Source organism: Ursus maritimus, unplaced genomic scaffold (genome assembly GCF_017311325.1).
Source record: "Ursus maritimus isolate PB19 unplaced genomic scaffold, ASM1731132v1 scaffold_17, whole genome shotgun sequence".
Classification (NCBI taxonomy): Eukaryota; Metazoa; Chordata; class Mammalia; order Carnivora; family Ursidae; genus Ursus; species Ursus maritimus.
In genome coordinates this window covers 48476567-48495781 of record NW_024424119.1, presented here as the reverse complement: position 1 = coordinate 48495781, position 19215 = coordinate 48476567, and the positions used below count along the sequence as shown (strand labels likewise).

The window sequence follows — 19215 nt, the reverse complement described above, 5'->3', positions numbered from 1 at the left end:
ATTACCTTTAAAGCCCCACCTGCTACAACTGCCTTCGGTCTTTCTGCTTAAGCTATATTGCTTCCTAGCCAATTGTTAAATATGCCAAACATGTTCCCACCTGAGGGATTTTGTAGCGACTGTTATCTTTGCCTAGAATGTTTATTACCTCTCCTCTTTCAAGTCTTTATTCAAATGTCATGATTCTCAAGGAAGCCTATCCTGACCACCCCTGTTAAAATTGCAACCCCTTTCCAGCACTCCCAATCTCCCTTGTCCTTGCCATGTAATTTTTACTGATCACTTTCTGTCATACTACCTATTTATTATGTTTTTTAATTTATCAGCTCCATCCTCTCTTCACGAGAATGTAAGCTCTACAAGGGCAAGAAATTTTGTCTGTTTTGCTCGCTGATAGATGTCTAATGCCCAAAACTGTGTTTGGAGCATGTTAAGTACTCCATAAACAAATATTTGTTGGATTAAATTGAATTTTCATAGTGGCAGTATGAAATAGGGATTTTCTTCTCCATTTTCAGATAGGAAAACCATGAGTTGGAGCAGTTAAGTGATTTACTCAAGATCACTCATAGAAGTGGCAAAGCTGCAGTTTATGCCCAAGTTTTGACCTTTTATTAAGAGTACTGTGTCTTGGGGCTCCTAGGTGGCTCAGTCAGTTGAGCGTCTGACTTTCAATCTCAGGTCTTGATCTCCGAGTCGTGAGTTCAAGTCCCTACTTAAAAAAAAAAAAATACAGTGTGCTTCTATTTTACAAAAAGGGGACAGACCATTATCATATCAACAAATATAATAAAATTATATAGTGAAAAGGTGCTAAGTACTTTTTTCCCTAGTTATTTGAAATATTTTTTTAAAAGTTGCAAAAAATAGCTGTAATACAGAGAACCTGTATAGCTTTCTGCAACTTCCCCTAATGTTAACATCTGTCAAAATTGTAGCATAGTTATCAAGCTTAGGAAATTAACGTTGATACAATATTAATAACTACTTGCTGTTTTTTCCATTTATTAATACACTGAGCCCCTGCTATTAAATATGGTAACCTTGGTTCTTGGAAAGTAGTTTGGCTAGGTGTTTGGCTTTAATTTTACTTAAACTACCTTGATGTATTGTCTCTGTATTATAATTTTATACTCACCAAGATTATTTTCAGTTATATAAATAACAGTTCCATGAGCTAGATGCATGTATTTCCTCAATTTTTCTTTGTTTTTAGGTACCAGATCATCAGTCAATAAAGTTAAGTAATCTAGGTGAGAACAAACACTATGAGGTTGCAAAGAAATGTGTTGAGGATTTGGCACTCTACTTGAAACCACTAAGTGGCGGTAAAGGTAAGTTCATAAAAGTCTTTTTACTGGTGAGCAGGATTTGGTAATACATTTACTTTGAAAGACTTGATGTTGATACCCTGTTAAATAATTTTGAGTTTTAAAAGTTTGGACAGTTCTTGGAAAGTTTTTTATGGTGAGCATTATTTTTATTTTCTGAAAATAACCAACATTGTTACTATTTTAAGAATTCATCAGACACTATATGTTGAGATTTCTACAGTTTGTATTCATTAAAATAATAGTGCTATAGCAGAATATTAATTTTAATAAGTCCTACTAAGACAATTTCGTGTATTGATTCAATCATTCATTCAGTTTTGTTGAGCACTTATCGTGATTAGGGCCCCTGCCTTCATAGAGCCCACAGTCTATTGGGGGTGATAAGCATTTAAGTGCAATAAATTATTTTAAGTGTTATGACAGAAACGGAGTTCTATTTTGTTCATCACCACCCACCCAGTGACCCACATATCATAGATGAATCAATCAAGTATTTATTTTATACCTGCTCTGTGCTGTGAACTGTTGAATATTGAGGACATAGTGATTTCCTTGAGAAACAACCTGTCTTCCTCATTCATTTAATCATTCATTTATTGAACAGATATCTAACAAGCATGTACTAAGTGCTGGGCACTATTTTGGTATTTGGCATACATGAATAAAATGCTTGCCCTCATAGCCCTTATGTTTTAGAAAAGGGAGAAAGTATAATAAATGATAAACATAATAAAAAGTTATATAGTATGTTACAATTGATAATTATTACGGAAGTATAGTAATACATTTAGAGGGATCAGAAATGTCAGGGTGAGGGGACAAGGGCAGGTTGCAATTTTACAAAAGGTGGTTAGTGTAGGACTCATTAAGAAGGTAGCTTCTAAACTTGAGATGAAAGAGGCGAGATAGTTAGCCGTGTAGGTTCCTGGGAATAGAGTGTTCCAGAGAGGCAGTAAGGATGGAGCACCTGGGTGGCACAGTCAGTTAAGTGTCCAACCCTTGGTTTCGGCTCAGGTTGTGATCTCAGGGTCCTGATATCAAGCCCCGCATCAGGCTCTGTGCTCAGCATAGAGTCTGCTTGGGATCCCTCGTACTCTTTCTCTCTCAAATAAATAAATCTTAAAAAAAAAAAAAAAAAGACTGTTCCTGAGAGGCAGAAGCAAAGTCCCCAAGGCATGCCAATATCTTCAAAGAACAATAATAGGAGAGTGTGCCTGGAGCAGTGTGAGTGAGGGGGAGAGCAGCAGAACATGATCGTGTACGTGGTGAATGTAGATAGAGAAGAAAACAAAAACTGGGCCCTTTAACATTAAGAAGTCAGGAAGAAAAGATGAAATCAGAAAAGAAGACGTGGAATAAAACGAAAGAAGAAAAGCAAGAGGATGGAGTGTTCTGGAAGCCAAGTAAAGAAAGCGTTTAAAGGAATTAGGAGTGCTTATCTGTGTTGAGGGCTGTTGAAAGGTAAAGTAAGGTAAGGACTGAGAATTGACCACTGACTTAGCAAAGTAGAGGTAATTGTCATGACAAGCAGTTTTGATGAAGTGATAGTAGCAACAACTTGATTGGAGTAGGTTTTAAAGATTGTGAAGCAAGGAATTTGGAGATAGTGAATATAGATAATTCTAGAGAATTGGCTACAAAAGAGAAGAAAGGAATGGGGCAGAGCTGGTAGGCAAAGAAGGATGAATGAAAAGATTTATTTATTTTTAAGATGGATGAAATAACAGCATGCTTGTTTTTATTGTATGCTAATGGAAGCGATCAAACAGAAAGGGAAGAAGTAATGATGTGGGAGAGAGGAAAGAATTGCTGGAGCGTATCCTTGAGTCAGGAAAAGGGATTATGATCTAAGAGCTTGCCATAAAGTTGTATTTCTAAACATCATCTATACAATAAAATTAGAACTGTTATTAATCATTACTTTTGATTAAACTTTTCATTAATAAACTGGATGGAGAAGAGACTGAGTAAACCCAAAGTACTCTCTCTCGAGGGGCACATGGAACCCAGAGAACAAGATACCTAAATAAAATTTGAAGTAACTGCAAATTAGACTTCAATAAACAGATTCAGAATATTCTTGTTAAAACAGTGGAAGGACTCATTACAAATTATGGCTTCATAGTTAAGTATGGGTAATGAAAATTAACTTGTCTTATTTAATTGAAGAAACTTTACTTTCTTTCCTTTTTCTTAAAGGTGTAGCTAGTTTGAACCAGAGTGCACTGAGCCGTCCAATGCAAAGGAAACTGGTGACACTTGTAAACTGTCAACTGGTGGAGGAAGAAGGTCGTGTCAGGGCCATGCGAGCAGCCCGTTCACTTGGAGAAAGAACTGTAACAGAACTAATATTACAGCACCAGAATCCCCAGCAATTATCTGCCAACCTGTGGGCTGCTGTCAGGGCTCGAGGATGCCAATTTCTAGGGCCAGGTAGGATAGATCACTATCTTGTCTCTCTTACTGACTACCAGGGCGAGAGGATGCCAATTTCTAGAGTTAGCTGAGAATCCCCAGACTCAACCCATCTTTATGTATACATACAAATCTTCACATAATTAAAGATAAACCAGTTTTGTAATCATAATCTATGTGATAGTGCTGTAACATTTTAGAATAAATTCCTCATTTAATCTTTAGCAGCCTTTAAAAGAAGTGACACAGATCTACTTTTACAATTTAAAAAACTGGGTTAGAGAGGCCTAAGATGGTATAGGTAGTAAGGAAAGGAAAAGTAAAGTTTTTTTGTTTTTTGGGTTTTTTTAATGAAAAAAAATTAAAAATTGTCTTGAAAACTTGGAAAACAGAAATTACACGCACAAAAAATAAGAATCACTGGGGATGATGCCTTCATAGTTATTACCGTCTACATTCTATTTAAAAAATCTTTACCTATACCAAGGTTGTGAATGAAGTGCACTTCTCTGTTACCTTTTAGAAGCTTTATTGTTTTACCTTTCTGATTTTAGAACTACAGTCAGGTATACCGGATTTTGTGTGTGAGTGTGTGTGAAGGAAACTTTTTAAATAAGTGCCATTGGGACAACTGAATAGACATGTGGAAAAAGATAAAATTGGATATATTTCTTATACACCATAGCTACTTAAATTCCAAGTAGGTCATAAATACTTGTTACTAAAAAATACTATCATACAACTAATAAAGAATGCAAGAGTGAATTTTTCTATGACTTAGTATAGGAAACACTTTTTTTTTTTTTACTCCAAATCCAGAAGCAGTAATAGGAAAGACTGATATATAACTAAATATTTGTTAATTGCATCACAGAAAATATCAGCAAAGTAAAAAAATGACAAACTTAGAAAAATGTTTGTATTCTGTCACAAAGGACTAATATAACTACAATGTAAGATACTTCTAAAAACTCAGAAAAAGATACCAACCACCCAGTTGAAAATTTGGCAAAAAATATGAACAGAAAACGCAGGAGAAAAAGTAACGTAAACGGCCTTCAAACATATAAAACGTATTCAGTGTTTCTCATATCAAGAGAAATATTCACAAAAATTATATTGACCATTTCTCATGTATCAGATTGGCAGAATTCAAAAGTTTGACAGTGTATTTTGTCGTCAGGGCTGTGGGAAAACAGGTAGCTTTCATCCAGTAATGGCGGGAGTACTAAGTGGTACACATTTTAAAGAGAGGTATTCTGCAACATCTACCAAAATCACCTACGCACTTATTCTTTGGCCTAACAGTTCCATTTCTATGAATCTATCGCAAAGATACAGCAGAAAACACAGAACGCATAGTTATTTTTTTTTAAGTTTTTATTTAATCTGTACATCCAACGTGGGGCTCAGACTCACAACCCTGAGGATAAGAGTTGCGTGGTCTTCCGACTAAGCCAGCCAGGCACCCCCAGAATGCAGAATACAAAGCACTATTTGTAACAGCAAACATCTGGAAACAACCTGAATGTCTATGAAGAAGAGACTTGTTTAATAAACTGGTATATCCTTCCAGTGGAGTACTCTGCACCTGTTGAAAGGAATGAGGAAGATGTATATGTTCTGCTAGGGTATGATCTCTATATATGTTAGGTTAAAAAAAAAAAAAAAGCAAAAGGGGCACGTGACTGACTCAGTCAGTAGAGCATGGGACTCTTGATCTCAGCGTCATGAGTTTAAGCCCCATGTTGGGTATAGACCTTACTTTAAAAAAGAAAATAAATAAAACAAAACAGGTATGCCTAGGTGGCTCATTTGGTTAAGCGTCTGCCTTTGACTCAGGTCGTTTTCCCAGCCAAGCCCCGCATGAGGCTCCCTGCTCAGTGGGGAGCCTATTTCTCCCTCTCCCTCTGCGGCTCCCCCTGCTTGTGCTCTCGCTCTGTCAAATAAATACATAAAATCTTTAAAAACAAGAACAAAAAGTGCCAAATAGTGTGCTTACTATAGTATTTTTTATCTAAGGGAGAGAGATATAACCATTGGCTGTGTTTATTTATATTTTCCAAAAGAAACAATGGTAGGAGAAATTTAAAAGTAATAAACTTATATAGAGGAAGGAGGAACCAAGAGAAGGCAGACCAGGACAGAACTAGACCTCATTGAATGTACCTTGTTTTATATTTGGGACCCATGTAAATGTTTTATGTAATTATAAAACAATTTTTAGTAAAAATAGATTTTTAAAATTTAATTAAAAAGAGTAAGACAAAACAATATCTAAACACAAAAAAGCTGAAACATACATTAAGTTGGTAGCATATTCATCAGGAATGAATTATTGCAGGTGACTTTGGAACACAGTGTTTTGCTTTTTATATCCCTCATGGGATATATAATCCTAAGGTAGATTCAGGCACACAGTAAGATAAAGCAAGTAATTAATTATGTTAATGCCATCAGGAACCAAGATTTTCAGCATTTAAAGAAAAAGATACAAGTATGAACTCAAAGAATTTATGTAAAAATCTTTTTAGTCTTACATTTGAATTGTCAATGTAAGTACAACTCATTTACTTTTCTTTCTCTAAAAATGTCTATTCCTAAGATCTCTCCACTGAAAGAGCTTAGAAGCAACGATAGCACCCAGATTATGACTCTTAATAAATACCATTGCCCACTAAAAAGAAGCAGGGCTCTTTAGTCTTCGATAAATGCCATATTCCAGTTCTAGGGTACGGAAGGACAAGTTAAGCCTGGGAATTCTTGGGCTAGAAAGCAAAAAACCTATCAGAGATGATTGACATCTTGTCAGAATTAGAAGTAAATTTGAAAGGGCTTCCACTGGACGTGAGTGGCGGTTTGAACATCAAAATGAATAACGACTATAGTAGGATTGAAACATAAAATATATGAAAATCCGTGATTTTGTAATGATGGTACAGGAAAAATCGATTATCTTTGGCAGTTGCTAAATAATGCCAACACGTTATTCTAGAAATTGCAAAAAAGTAGAATAAAAGTGAAGCATGTTTTTTCTGCCTTTCCTTACAAACTGTTTTCAAGGACAGTTTCTTAGGGTGTTGAGTGTAGCTTCCTCTTTTAGCAAAATTCCAGCTAATAAATTTAGGAAAAGAGTGTCAAAACTAGAAAAATCACACATTTACAACCTCATATGAATTAGTGGGTCTACACAAGAACTATTAGTAGCTGTTAAAACCATTAGATGTAAGGTTGCTGGGAAAATTTACTATAGATGCATGAGGCCTGAACCCACTGATCATTAGTAAACCCACTAACATTATTAAAAGTGAGACAACTGGGCCTTAAGTATCTCCTGATGTAATATACGGAATAATAAGTATGCTTGGCAGAAAAAGAAACAAAACCTCAAAAAAACAAAAATTCATTCTGAATCTAAGCAAGCCTATAGTTTATGTGAAATAAGGAGGATAAATGAACATATTTAGAAAGACTATAAGCACAAAATTAGCCACATCAGGAATGTGGGGAATTGTTTAGAAAAATGATTGTTTCTTCAAAAAAATCAGAGAAAAACTGAATTTTCTATGAAATGGGTGGTGGGAAAGTGGTATAGTTTTTTTTTTTTAAGCCTAAACGCGTATTAGCCAAAAGCAATGTATGGACTTTATTTGGATATTATTAAAGAAGCCAACTGTAAGAAGAAATTTTTGAGACAGTGGGAAAAAATTCAACGTGGACTGGATATTAGATGATAGTAAGGATATATATTACTTTCTTAAAATGTGATAATGGTATAAAATTTTTTTCAAAGTCCTTATATGTTAGAAATATATAATGAATTATTTAAGGGTGAAATGCTATGTTGGCTGGTATTTATATCAAAACACTCCAGCCACAGCAAACTGGAAAAGTGGGTAGGAACTGGCAACAGCTATCTTATGGGTTCATGTGATCTCTACTTTTATGTATGTTGAAAATTTTCCATAATACAAAGTTAAGTTGAAAAGTAATTTTAAAAATCCACATTTACATGTAATTTAAGAATGCTGCCTTTGGATGTTTCCTCCTTGTTTATTTACCTGACCCAAGGAGCACTAGACTAGGTATCAAATATCCTTTGTTCCACCACTCAACAACAAAAAGACAATACAATGTAAAAAAATGGACCAAGGGCATGAATAGACATTTCTCCAAAGAAGGTGCACAGATGGCCAAAAAGCACTTGAAAAGATTCTCAGCATCATTAGTCATTAAGGAACTGCAAAACAAAATCATATAAGATACCACTTCACACCAGCTAGGTTTGCCATAATCTAAAATATGGAAAGAGAGTTGGTGAGGATGTGGGTGAAACTTGGGAAGCAGAGTGGTGCAGCCTTTGTGGAAAACTATTTGGCTGTTCCTCTGAAAGTCAGGGTTACCATATGACCCAGCAGTCCCACTCCTTGCATATATACCCCAAAGAACTGAAAACAGGGATTCAAACTAATACTGTACACCAGTGTTCACAGCAGCATTCGTCACAATGGCGCAAAGGTGGAAGCAGTCCACATGGGCATAAGCTGATGAATGGATAACCAGATGTGCTTTGTCTATAAATATATTATTATTCAGCCACAGAAAGAATTGAAATATATAAAATATTTTCCTTTCTATATAAAGTCAGCATAAAAATTTAAAAAGGATTGAAATTGATGTATGCTACAGTGTAGGTGAACTTCAATAATATTATGTTAAGTGAAAAGAAGCCAGAAAAAAAGTCACATATTCTATGATTCCATGTATTTGAAGCATCCGCAAAGGTAAATCCATAGAACCAGACTGCAGACTAGTGGTTGCCAGAGGCTGGGTTTAGAGGCTCTGGGGAGTGACTGCGTAATGGCTATAGGTTTCCTAGATAGACCAGATGGTTGTTCATGTGAATTATATACTCTAAAATGGTTAATTTTATATAAAGTTTACCTCAAATTTTTTAAAAAGTCCTTGTTGCAAGTAGTTTTGATGCTAACTAGTTGTGAACCTTGACCTCAGTGCCTCACTTGAAAAAGGGTTCAATTTTTAATCCAGATTCTGGATGAGCTCTCAGCTCTTAAGTTCCACTGTTTTGAGAACCAATGCACTTTTAACTTTTAATTTTAAAATAGTTTCAGTTTTACCCCAAAGTTGCAAGAATGATGCAGAGAATTCCTGTACACTCTTTATCTACATTCATTAGTTTTTAATATCTTGTTATATTTGTTATGTTATTTGCCCTTTTCCTCTTTTCTGAACCATTTGAGAACAGGTTGCATATTTCAGTGCTCCTTTATCCCTTTATACTTCAATGTATTTCCTAAAAACAAGGATGCTGTCTTACGTAACAACAGTATGTTCACCAAACTCAGCAAATTTAACTTACATACCATACTAAAATCTAGTTCGTATTCCAGTTTTGTCAGTTATTCCAAAAATGTGTTTAATGGAATTTATTTTCTTTCAGAAAACAGTCCAGGCCAGGATCATTTATTCTATTTATTTGTCATTTCTTTTTAGTCTTTTTTAATCTGAAATCATTCTTCAGCCCTTCTTTGTCTGATGTTGGTATTCTTGAAGAATACAGGCAGTTATTTTTTTTTTAAAAGATGTTATTTATTTATTAGAGAAAGCGCATACATGAGCAGAAGGGAGAGGGAGAAGCAGGCTCCCTGCTGAGCCAGGAGCCCTATGTGGGGCTTGATCCTAGGACCCCTGGGATCATGACCTGAGCCAAAGGCAGACACTTAACCAAGTGAGCCACCCAGGCGCCCCTACAGCAGTTACTTTACAAAAAATTCCTTAATTTGAGTTTGTCTGATATTCTCTCATAATTAGATTCAGATTATACTGTATACATCCCTGGCTACAAAACAACATAAATTAATACCTTCTTTAGGCATTGCATCCACAGGCTAAATTCACTTTAAAATCATGTGCTGGGGCGCCTGGGTGGCACAGCGGTTAAAGCGTCTGCCTTCGGCTCAGGGCGTGATCCCGGCGTTCCGGGATCGAGCCCCACGTCAGGCTCCTCCTCTATGAGCCTGCTTCTTCCTCTCCCACTCCCCCTACTTGTGTTCCCTCTCTCGCTGGCTGTCTCTATCTCTGTCAAATAAATAAATAAAAATCTTTAAAAAAAAAAATAAATAAAATAAAATAAAATCATGTGCAAAATTGTTGTCAGGCAAAATAACAGTCTCACGCATTAAAGAGCAATTACCATTTACCATAAGGCTACTTTGTGTTTTTTATGTGTTACTTAATATGTCAGAGTATCTCCTGTATTTTGTAAATGAGGATTTTTTCTTTGTACTATAACATTGTTATGTAGTTGATTATTAAATACCTGCAGAAGATAGGTTTTAAGTTTTGTTGACTTGTTTTCTGAATGGTTGTTCAGTAAAAATTATATTTTATTTGATTGCTTTTTAAGTAAACCGTATTTTTGTATGTGTGATGTCCCCTTTTTGTGCTAATGAAATATAGACAGTGGATAATGGACCGCCATGAACTAATACTCAAAGATGTCTGACAGACATGATCTCCAGGGTTTCTCATTTATTGTGAATGCATGTTCCTTACTTCTAGCTATGCAAGAAGAGGCCTTGAAGCTGGTGTTGCTAGCATTAGAAGATGGTTCTGCTCTCTCAAGGAAAGTACTGGTACTTTTTGTTGTGCAAAGACTAGAACCAAGATTTCCTCAGGCATCAAAAACAAGTATTGGTCATGTCGTGCAACTACTGTATCGAGCTTCATGTTTTAAGGTAAGTAGCATGCAACCATCTAGACATTACATGCCTGTGTATGAGACAGAGGCTTTCTAAAATGGGTGTTACCTGGTCTAGGGTCTCCAGGAATGCAGAATGCTTCCAAGAGTTGAAAGGAAACTTTGTTTTTCTTCTGCATTGTTTGCATCTGTGATACTACCTGTTGGGAATAAACATATGTGAAGGTGTCAGTAACACAAAACAGAGCATAAGGAAATAGTTTGGTAAACTTGACTCTCGGGATAATGAAGTAGACTAAAGAAGTCTAATTCAAATGAATTTCCCATCTTAAAATGGAAAACTACATAAAAGTACGTAAAAGTTGGTAAATGTTTCAATTTCCCATTATTACTTTAATTTTATTCCCTGTTGCGATTAGATTATAACCTTTAATCTGAAGATAGCCTATAATGTTGCCTTCAGGACAAGAGAGTGAAAAGTTGAGGTATTTGCCCCACTTTGCATTTAGGAGGTGTGATTTTTTTGTGTTCTGTTGTGGAGAAGACAGAAAAACCCCAAGATATTTAGAAATGTGGTTTCATTGTCTTATAGACTTGTGGGTAGTTAGAGATACTGAGGGAGGTGGAAAGTAGGCTGAATCCTTGAAAGTTCCTGCATGTTACAAGAGTAGGGGTTGCTGGCTGGATCTTGAGAAAGGCCCAAAGACTTGGAACTGGAAAGGTTCATTGGCTTCTATAAAAGTAAAACACCAAAATTTGAAAGCCAGGCTTATCTAGGCTATTTTGCTGGTTTTAAAAGCCCAAGAGTGAAAACCGTACAGACAGGAAAAAAAATTTTTGGCAGACTGCTTAGTTTGAAATAACAGGTAATTGCAGATGGAAATATGTTCAGATGAACTCACTTATCTCCTAATGAGGCTTGGACACTATCTCCTTGATAGTTATAGTGCTAGATTTTGTGCCCTTAAGGACAACAATAAAAATGAATCCCTGTTTTCTCAAACATTATGTTTTTGGCTAAGCAACCAAATCAAATTACAGAGATCGTTTATCTTTCTGAAGTGACTGGTTAGGTTCTCACACTGTGTATTCCTGAGTTAATATGTTTTTTTCTTCCATAGGAATCATTCTGATTTGTGGTTTATGGTAGTCATACATCGACAGTTGTTACTAATACCTGACATTTGAATAACACTAGTATAGAAAGTGATTTCAATTTTATGCTCTCATTTCATCCTCGCTGCATTCTAGTTTAAGATGTTAAAGCAGTATTTAGATTAATAAAAGGATATCATGCTGACTTAACTGCCAAAAGGCCTCTCTTGGGTATCATTTACTTTAGTAAAATCACCATTGTCAAAGGTCTTTCCTTGATTTCATAGGCTTAGAGATGTGAATTTTGTGGGTGCATACAGTGGATTCTTCCCTTTGGATTCACCCACAACGGATAATCAGATTTATTCATTCGCGATGAGAAGTGCAACTCTTACATGACTTAAATCATCATATTGGCGCTATTTTCCTGCCGAAGAGTATCAAACCTTTTTTGAGTAGCATGGAATCCGCGCAAGGGGAGTTAACAATTCTCACGGTTTTGATGCAGGGATTCCCAGCTGATGATCTGCATCAGAATTATCTATGGGGTTTTTAAAAGCTTACATTCCTGGATCCCCTCCTCAGATGTATTGTGATTTGGTGTATCTGATGTGGGACTTGTCATACTTTTTTAAATTGTGTGGTCTTCAAAGCCAGAAATTGTGATTACCTGAAATTGTAGTTTCTAATGCTTCATGGGTGATTTTGATGCGTGGTAGTGAGAACTTTATTATGACCAGGCTCTGTTAGCCCCCTGTGTCTGTCTTTACTACTCAGGTGAATAGATGCTTATGCTGCCTGTGAGGCACCCTGTAGCCTACATGGTAGTTGGGTGAGTGCTACCGTCGTCTGGTTCTTGGGTTTCTTTTTCTATTTTTATGTAGATAATTCTTTCTTTTGTTTCCTCAGTGTTTCTTTAAGTAGGTTAGGATAGATTGTGGATTTTTGTGACTTCTAAGTAACATATATTCTGCGCTCTCTTAAGTTATACCTAAGATGGTGTTGTTTAGAATTTGGGTGTCCCACACTTTTCTATAATGTAAATATATATTCCTAAAAAGATTGTGAACCAATACTATTAATTCTCAGCTGGTAACCTGATTTTCCCATCTTCATGTTCTTGGGGTCGTATCATTGTTGTCTCGTGTGCCAACAATAGAAACAACCAGTGTGGTGGTTTGGAGGTATTTTCATTTTACCAATGAGGAAATCATGATTTTGAACAGTGTGAATGATTTGTTCAGTCTGAGTTTCAGAGTCTGTACTAGTCCTGGGTACTCTGACTCCTAGCCAAGTTTCAAATTTCATTGTGCAAGTTTTAGATAGGTGGTATCATCTAGTGTGGAAATTATCTAGTCATATACTTGCATGTTTGGAGAATTAGTAGGGTATGTGAAACTGTAAACTTTTGAATTTATGTTTTTTAAATGACTTATTAAGTCAGGTATTAATTAAGGCTTAAGTCAGGTATAAAAATAATAAATAACCTAATGATCATTTTTGTGGTGATAGAAAATACCTGAATCATCACATGGCAGTGCTAATATATGTCTACCCATTGGCTGGACTGATTTGTCATTCCTCTGCTTAAAGGTCCTCAGTGGCTTCCCATTCCCTACAGCATCATATATCAGTTTCTCACCATAGTTTATAAGGCCCTCTATGATTCTTCTCTAGTCTGTATCTTAGTCTTTAATTCTGTGTGCTCTGCTCTTTCATTTTTCTATTTCACCACTTGATCCTCTTGTTAAGATTCTGTTTCTTACCTGGAAACTCCTATTCATTCTTTAAGACTCAGTTCATGCAGCCTTCACGTGGGGGAAGCCTTCTCTGTTATCCCTTCCTTCTCCCCTAAGTCAGATTTAATTGCCTTCCCTTTATGTTGCCATGGAGCATTATAATAGCGCATATACTGTAATTTTCTATTTACAAGTGTCTTCTCTGTCAGCTGCTAAGCTCATTGAAAGAAGGCAAAACTATGTACTGGGTTATGTAAGTTCTGCTTTGTTCCAAAAATAATTTGTGATAAGGACAATTCTCTCCTTTGCACCTTCTTTTGTCTGGTATCTGATATCTCTACTCTCCCCCCAAAAGAATCGATTGGAGAAGGGGGGAGAGCAGACCAATTCTGATGGGTTTTTTTTTTCTCCTTTCTATTTTTTAGGTTACCAAAAGGGATGAAGACTCTTCCCTGATGCAGCTAAAGGAGGAATTTCGGAGTTACGAAGCATTACGCAGAGAACATGATGCCCAAATTGTTCATATTGCTATGGAAGCAGGACTCCGCATTTCACCTGAGCAGTGGTCCTCACTTCTGTATGGTGACTTGGCACATAAATCACACATGCAGTCTATCATTGATAAGGTTTGTGAAATTAGTGATGTTTGTTTTATATCATTGCTGTTGCTTAGAAGAGCATTGCACCCTTCTGAAGGAACTAAAGAGACAACTAGTTGGAGATGCCTGTTTTTAAATATCAGGCTCTCTATTATTTTATCTTTATTTCTTTTTATTATTTTTTTAACTTTCAAAATAAACAAAGGGAGGCAACAGGGAAGCAAATATAGGATAGTAGCATAAAAGCAGCCTGGCTTATAGTCTGTTGTTTATCTTTGTTTTGGCCCCAGAGAGCTAATATAGCTTATAAGTAAGTTTTCTAAGTGTCTAATGATGAATTTCATAGGGCAGATTCTGAGGTGAAAATTTCATTCATCATTGATACTCCTACTATGGAATCTGAAGACACTTGAAAACCTGTTAGTATGTTGACTAAATGAAGCATTTTAATGTAGATGTGTCCTAAGAACCAGAGTAAAAGCCATTCTGTTTCTGTTTGTTAGCTGCAGTCTCCAGAATCATTTGCAAAGAGTGTCCAGGAATTGACAATTGTTTTGCAACGAACGGGTGACCCAGCTAACTTAAATAGACTGAGGCCTCATTTAGAGCTTCTTGCAAACATAGACCCTAATCCAGGTATGTGGAAGAATATTTAGTTGCTTATACTTTTTCTACCCTTGAGGTGAATAACACAAGAGAATTACTGCTAACAAATTCTCCCCCCTTCCCACCCTTGATGGCTTGTTTTAGATGCTGTTTCGCCAACTTGGGAGCAGCTAGAAAATGCAATGGTAGCTGTTAAAACAGTGGTTCATGGCCTTGTGGACTTCATACAGAATTATAGTAGAAAAGGCCATGAGACACCTCAGGTAAGCACATTCGTTGCGCTTCTGACTGCTCTTACCTCTAACAGAGGTTCGTCCTGAACATCATGAGCAAGCTTTTTGGTTAATGGACTTTTTACGTGACTCTATTCCTTTAGGTTTCTATTATCTCAGTTCTTTTGGGAGAAACTCAAGTTTTAGTACACCTGATAAATAATTTATAGCACAGTAACCATTGGGAGAGAATTTTGAATATGAGTTCACCATCAGTATTTTTGACCAAGTATAGATCAATGATTCCTTCCAGACATTTTGTCTAATTCTTTCCTAATGTAGGGAAATTGTCACTTTTTTCTCCATTGCTCTCGTATAAATGAATCTCTATTCGTAAATGTGTGGAGTTTGAATTTTTAAAATATTTGCAGTGTACTTTAGAAGGAGTTGTTTAAGGTATAATTTTTTATTCTAATGATGCCCATTTATTACATCACTGTGAGCCAAGTTCCTATGCCCATTATTTTATTTATATGATTTCTGATCCTCACAGCCACCTGCAAGGTAATTACTGTTCCCAAGCTGAAGTTTAAAGAGCTTAAATAACAAATCTAAGGTCCCGGTGGCAGTAAGTGACAGAGCTGGGATCAAATCTACTCCAAAGTGGTCTTTTCACTCTTTTACCCTTATTCTATTAGAAAACAATATAATATTCAAACTTGAACTGAGAGATAAATGTTTCATCTTTATTAAGGTAACAGAAATAACAATGCCATCTTACGGGGCGCCTGGGTGGCACAGCGGTTAAGCGTCTGCCTTCGGCTCAGGGCGTGATCCCGGTGTTATGGGATCGAGCCCCACATCAGGCTCTTCCGCTATGAGCCTGCTTCTTCCTCTTCCACTCCCCCTGCTTGTGTTCCCTCTCTCGCTGGCTGTCTCTATCTCTGTCGAATAAATAAATAAAATCTTTTAAAAAAAAAAAATGCCATCTTAAATTTTGATACAGTTATAGCAGTTATGATGAAGTTTTTTATATTTTGCCTCATTGTTTTTATGAACTTTAACAGCTCTGAGCCTAAGAAGAGAGTTGTACCCTCAAGCCAACAAATAAGTTCGTTTCATAAATTTTCACTTTCAGGGGAAATTGTATTCTGCCTCTCCTGGGAAAGTTTAAGTGAACAAAGCTTATGGCTTTTTAAATGCTTTTTAAATCATTTGTTTTGGTATCATTTTAAGACAGCAATGAATTGATGAGAAAATCTTCTATTTTTGTGGGCATTGTGTTGCCTGCCTGACAAATAAATAGACGTTAATATTTGAACCAGTTTTAGATAATCCTCAGAAAGAATATTTAAAACCGGCAGTTCAGAGTTACCCTGTGTAATGCCTAATGGGAAATGGTAGAATGGCAGTTGCTTCAGCACAAGAATTACTTCTCTAATGAAAAATAATTAAAGGAGTAAATCATAAAATTCTGAAATTCCAGGAGTCCTCACTTTTCCACACACCGATTTTCTTTTTTGTAGCCTCAGCCAAACAGCAAATACAAGACTAGCATGTGCCGAGATCTGCGTCAGCAAGGAGGGTGTCCCCGAGGAACAAACTGTACTTTTGCCCATTCTCAGGAAGAGCTTGAAAAGTAAGTTGTGCGAATTCTTTTTCATACGGGTTTAATTTGGGGTCATTATGAAAGTGTCTTTATACTGTCTCAAAGTTTGTGGTGGGTTTTGCAGATGTGGTTAAGTTCACATTGTAGAGTTCCTTAGATTGCAAGATAATCTTTTCTTTTGAAACTATACCTTCTCACTTCTGGGAGCAAGATTAACATAAGTGATTAAGAACCTTATTCAGGGGTCATACTTTAGACCATTACATAGCTAGAATCCATGTTTTTGTTAAGCACGTGTGGAGAACAAGAACACCCCTCTGTGCAATCTTATTTGCTCAGGTTCAGTTGAAGATAACAGCAAGGTCCCAGGTAAAACAGTACAGCAGATACATTTTCTTTTTATGGCTTTTGGTCTTTTTAGCGTATGTATTATGCAAGTTTCTGTTTTTGGGTTGTTTTTTTTTTTTAAGATTTTATTTATTTGAGAGAGAGCAAGAGAAGAGAGCATGAGTGGGGGAGAGGGGCAAAGGGAGAGGAAGAAGTAGTAGTCATTGTTGTCCCATTCCTCTTCCTCTAAGCTGGGAACCCAACTCAGGCCAGGTCTCAGAAACCTGAGATCATGATCTGAGCCGAAGGCAGACACTTAACCAACTGAGCCACTTACGTGCCCCTGTTGTTTTGTTTTTTAACCAAAACATTCGTCATTGAGATCTTGCCAAAAAATTGATTCCAGCCTTTCGATTGAATCAACCTGTGTATCAACTCTTAATGGACATTTCTCTTTTGTTTTTAGACACTTTAAGCTTAAGTTGAGCTAATTTTCTCCTCCCATACATCGTCTCCTACCTTTCATTCTGCTCTTCCCCAGTGTACCCTGTCCAGCCAGTTACACATGCCATATTAAAGGCACCATCTATGTCACCTTTCTTTCACCTGATTGTCGTAGTCAACAAGTCAGTTCAGCTTCCTACCTGTATGTTTATTTCTCAATTCTTTCCAGCCATATAGTCTATATATAATCATCCCCTTTTGTCCATCTGCCATTGCCTCCTAACTGGTCTTCTTACGGCTATTGTTGCCTACCCCCAAGTCCGTCATTCCCCACAAAACAGGGAGAACTTTATACATTAAGCTCAGTGCAGATAATGAGAAGTACCTGGTTTCTCATTAACCTGTGGATAAAGTTATAAAATCTAGAGTGTGGATTCTGCATCATCTATATGCCTACCTTTCTGATCTTATCTCACAGTGCTCCTGAATTGTATTCTATACTCAGGCCACACTTACTTTCTGTCAGTGCCTGGAATGCAGCATGCTCCTTCCCACCTTAGGTCTTCTGCGTCTTGCTGTTCCTTGGGGCCTTGCTTTTGGATCTTTTCTTTCGCCTAGCTTATCCTTCACTTTTTTGGGGGGGATCCTCCCAATATTACATACTAAACCAGGTTTCTCTTTGTCATGCTTATCAAAATTATGATTAACTTAGGGTAAATTTTAGTGGTTGGCAGACTTTTATGTCAGGGTCCAGATAGTAAATATTTTCATTTTGGTCGATCGTACACTGAACTGTCACAACCACTCAATTCTGCCATTCTAGCAAAAAAGCCACCATAGTGCATAAAACAGGCATAGCTACATACTTTATTTACAACAAACAGGCAGTTTTGGCCCACACGAGGTAGCTTGCTGACCCCTCATCTATTGACTGTCTGCCTTGTTGCAGTGTAAGCTCAATGGACTGTATCTGTCTTGTTGGTTACGGTCTCCTCTCCTCAGTTGCTAGCACTGAGCCCTGTACATGATGAGCTCCACAGCAGCAGTAACGTGATAGATGGTATGTGTGTGTGCATTAAAAAGAGTAGAAACATGCTTCTCTTCCCCTACTGGAAGAGCCTAGAGAGGTTGCAGAAGTCCTAAGACAAAAAGATGCTGTTTGCACCCAGTCGAAGCAGCTCTGTATACAGAGTTTTACATCGTGCTGATTTTTGAGACTCTAGGAGATCTATTGAGCTTGCCCATACCTGAAATAGAGCTTCTTAGCTAAAGTAGAACTTTTTGGGCACCTTGCTTGGGAGTACTTAGACTTAACAAAGGCAGAGGAGAAATGGTGATTTCATTGCCATTCCACCCATGACCGGTTCCCTAGCTGAAAATCCATTTTACCTCTTATATTTTCAAGTTGGCTTTCTACTCTCCATCTCCAATACCTACTTCAGAATTTTATTATCTTTTCCCTGAAATGATAATAGTAGTATAAAGATAATAATTACAGCCAAATTAACTGGTCCCTTTTGGTGTCAGGTACCATGTTTAGTGTTTCACATGTGTTTACCCAATTTATCAATTTAGTACTCTACTGGCCTTTAACCTGGCATCTTCTTATGTTCATGCTGGCTATTTCATTGCTACTGAGATTTTCTTTTGCAGATAAGCATCTAAGCATGTCCATTTTCTGCTTCTTAATTGGTTCCTCAGTATATCACAGGATCTGGTCCTAATCTAGCTTTCCAGCCTACTCTACCTTTTGCAGTCTTTATTTTTTTAAGGCACATCTCGTTAATCAACGTTTACTACTACACAAATTCTTTCATTCTTTCCTTGCACGTGTTTTCCCTCTATATCATATGCTTTTCTCTTCTCTATTTGGAGAGCTCCTGTTCCCAGTTATACTCAGATGTCAGCTTCCTTCTGAGGACATCCCTGACTTCCTAGGCAGTGTTAGTTGCTTCCTTCACTGTGCTGGTGTAGTGCTTTATTCTTGGTAACTTTATAAAATCCAATTCTCTTTGTCATATTGCAATTATCTATTTGCATATGTGTATTTTCACTAGACTTCATTTATCCTGTGGGTAATTCATCTTGATATTTTCTGCACTTAGCAAGTATCT

The 19215-nt window shown here is 36.8% G+C and overlaps 1 protein-coding gene and 1 non-coding gene across 2 annotated transcripts in view; both read left to right on the top strand.

The window, feature by feature from the left end:
• RC3H2 (ring finger and CCCH-type domains 2) overlaps window positions 1-19215 on the top strand; it is a 48049-nt gene that overhangs the window by 8019 nt on the left and 20815 nt on the right. Inside the window, exons 3-9 of the mRNA XM_040631850.1 lie at window positions 1217-1334; window positions 3534-3767; window positions 10332-10507; window positions 13730-13930; window positions 14407-14539; window positions 14654-14772; window positions 16248-16360. Of these exons, the coding sequence (XP_040487784.1) occupies window positions 1217-1334; window positions 3534-3767; window positions 10332-10507; window positions 13730-13930; window positions 14407-14539; window positions 14654-14772; window positions 16248-16360 (1094 nt within the window). The remainder of the gene's footprint in view (window positions 1-1216; window positions 1335-3533; window positions 3768-10331; window positions 10508-13729; window positions 13931-14406; window positions 14540-14653; window positions 14773-16247; window positions 16361-19215) is intronic.
• Window positions 14212-14322, top strand: LOC121103154. The gene has a single exon (XR_005835313.1). It is a non-coding gene; the product is annotated as a small nucleolar RNA SNORD90 (small nucleolar RNA).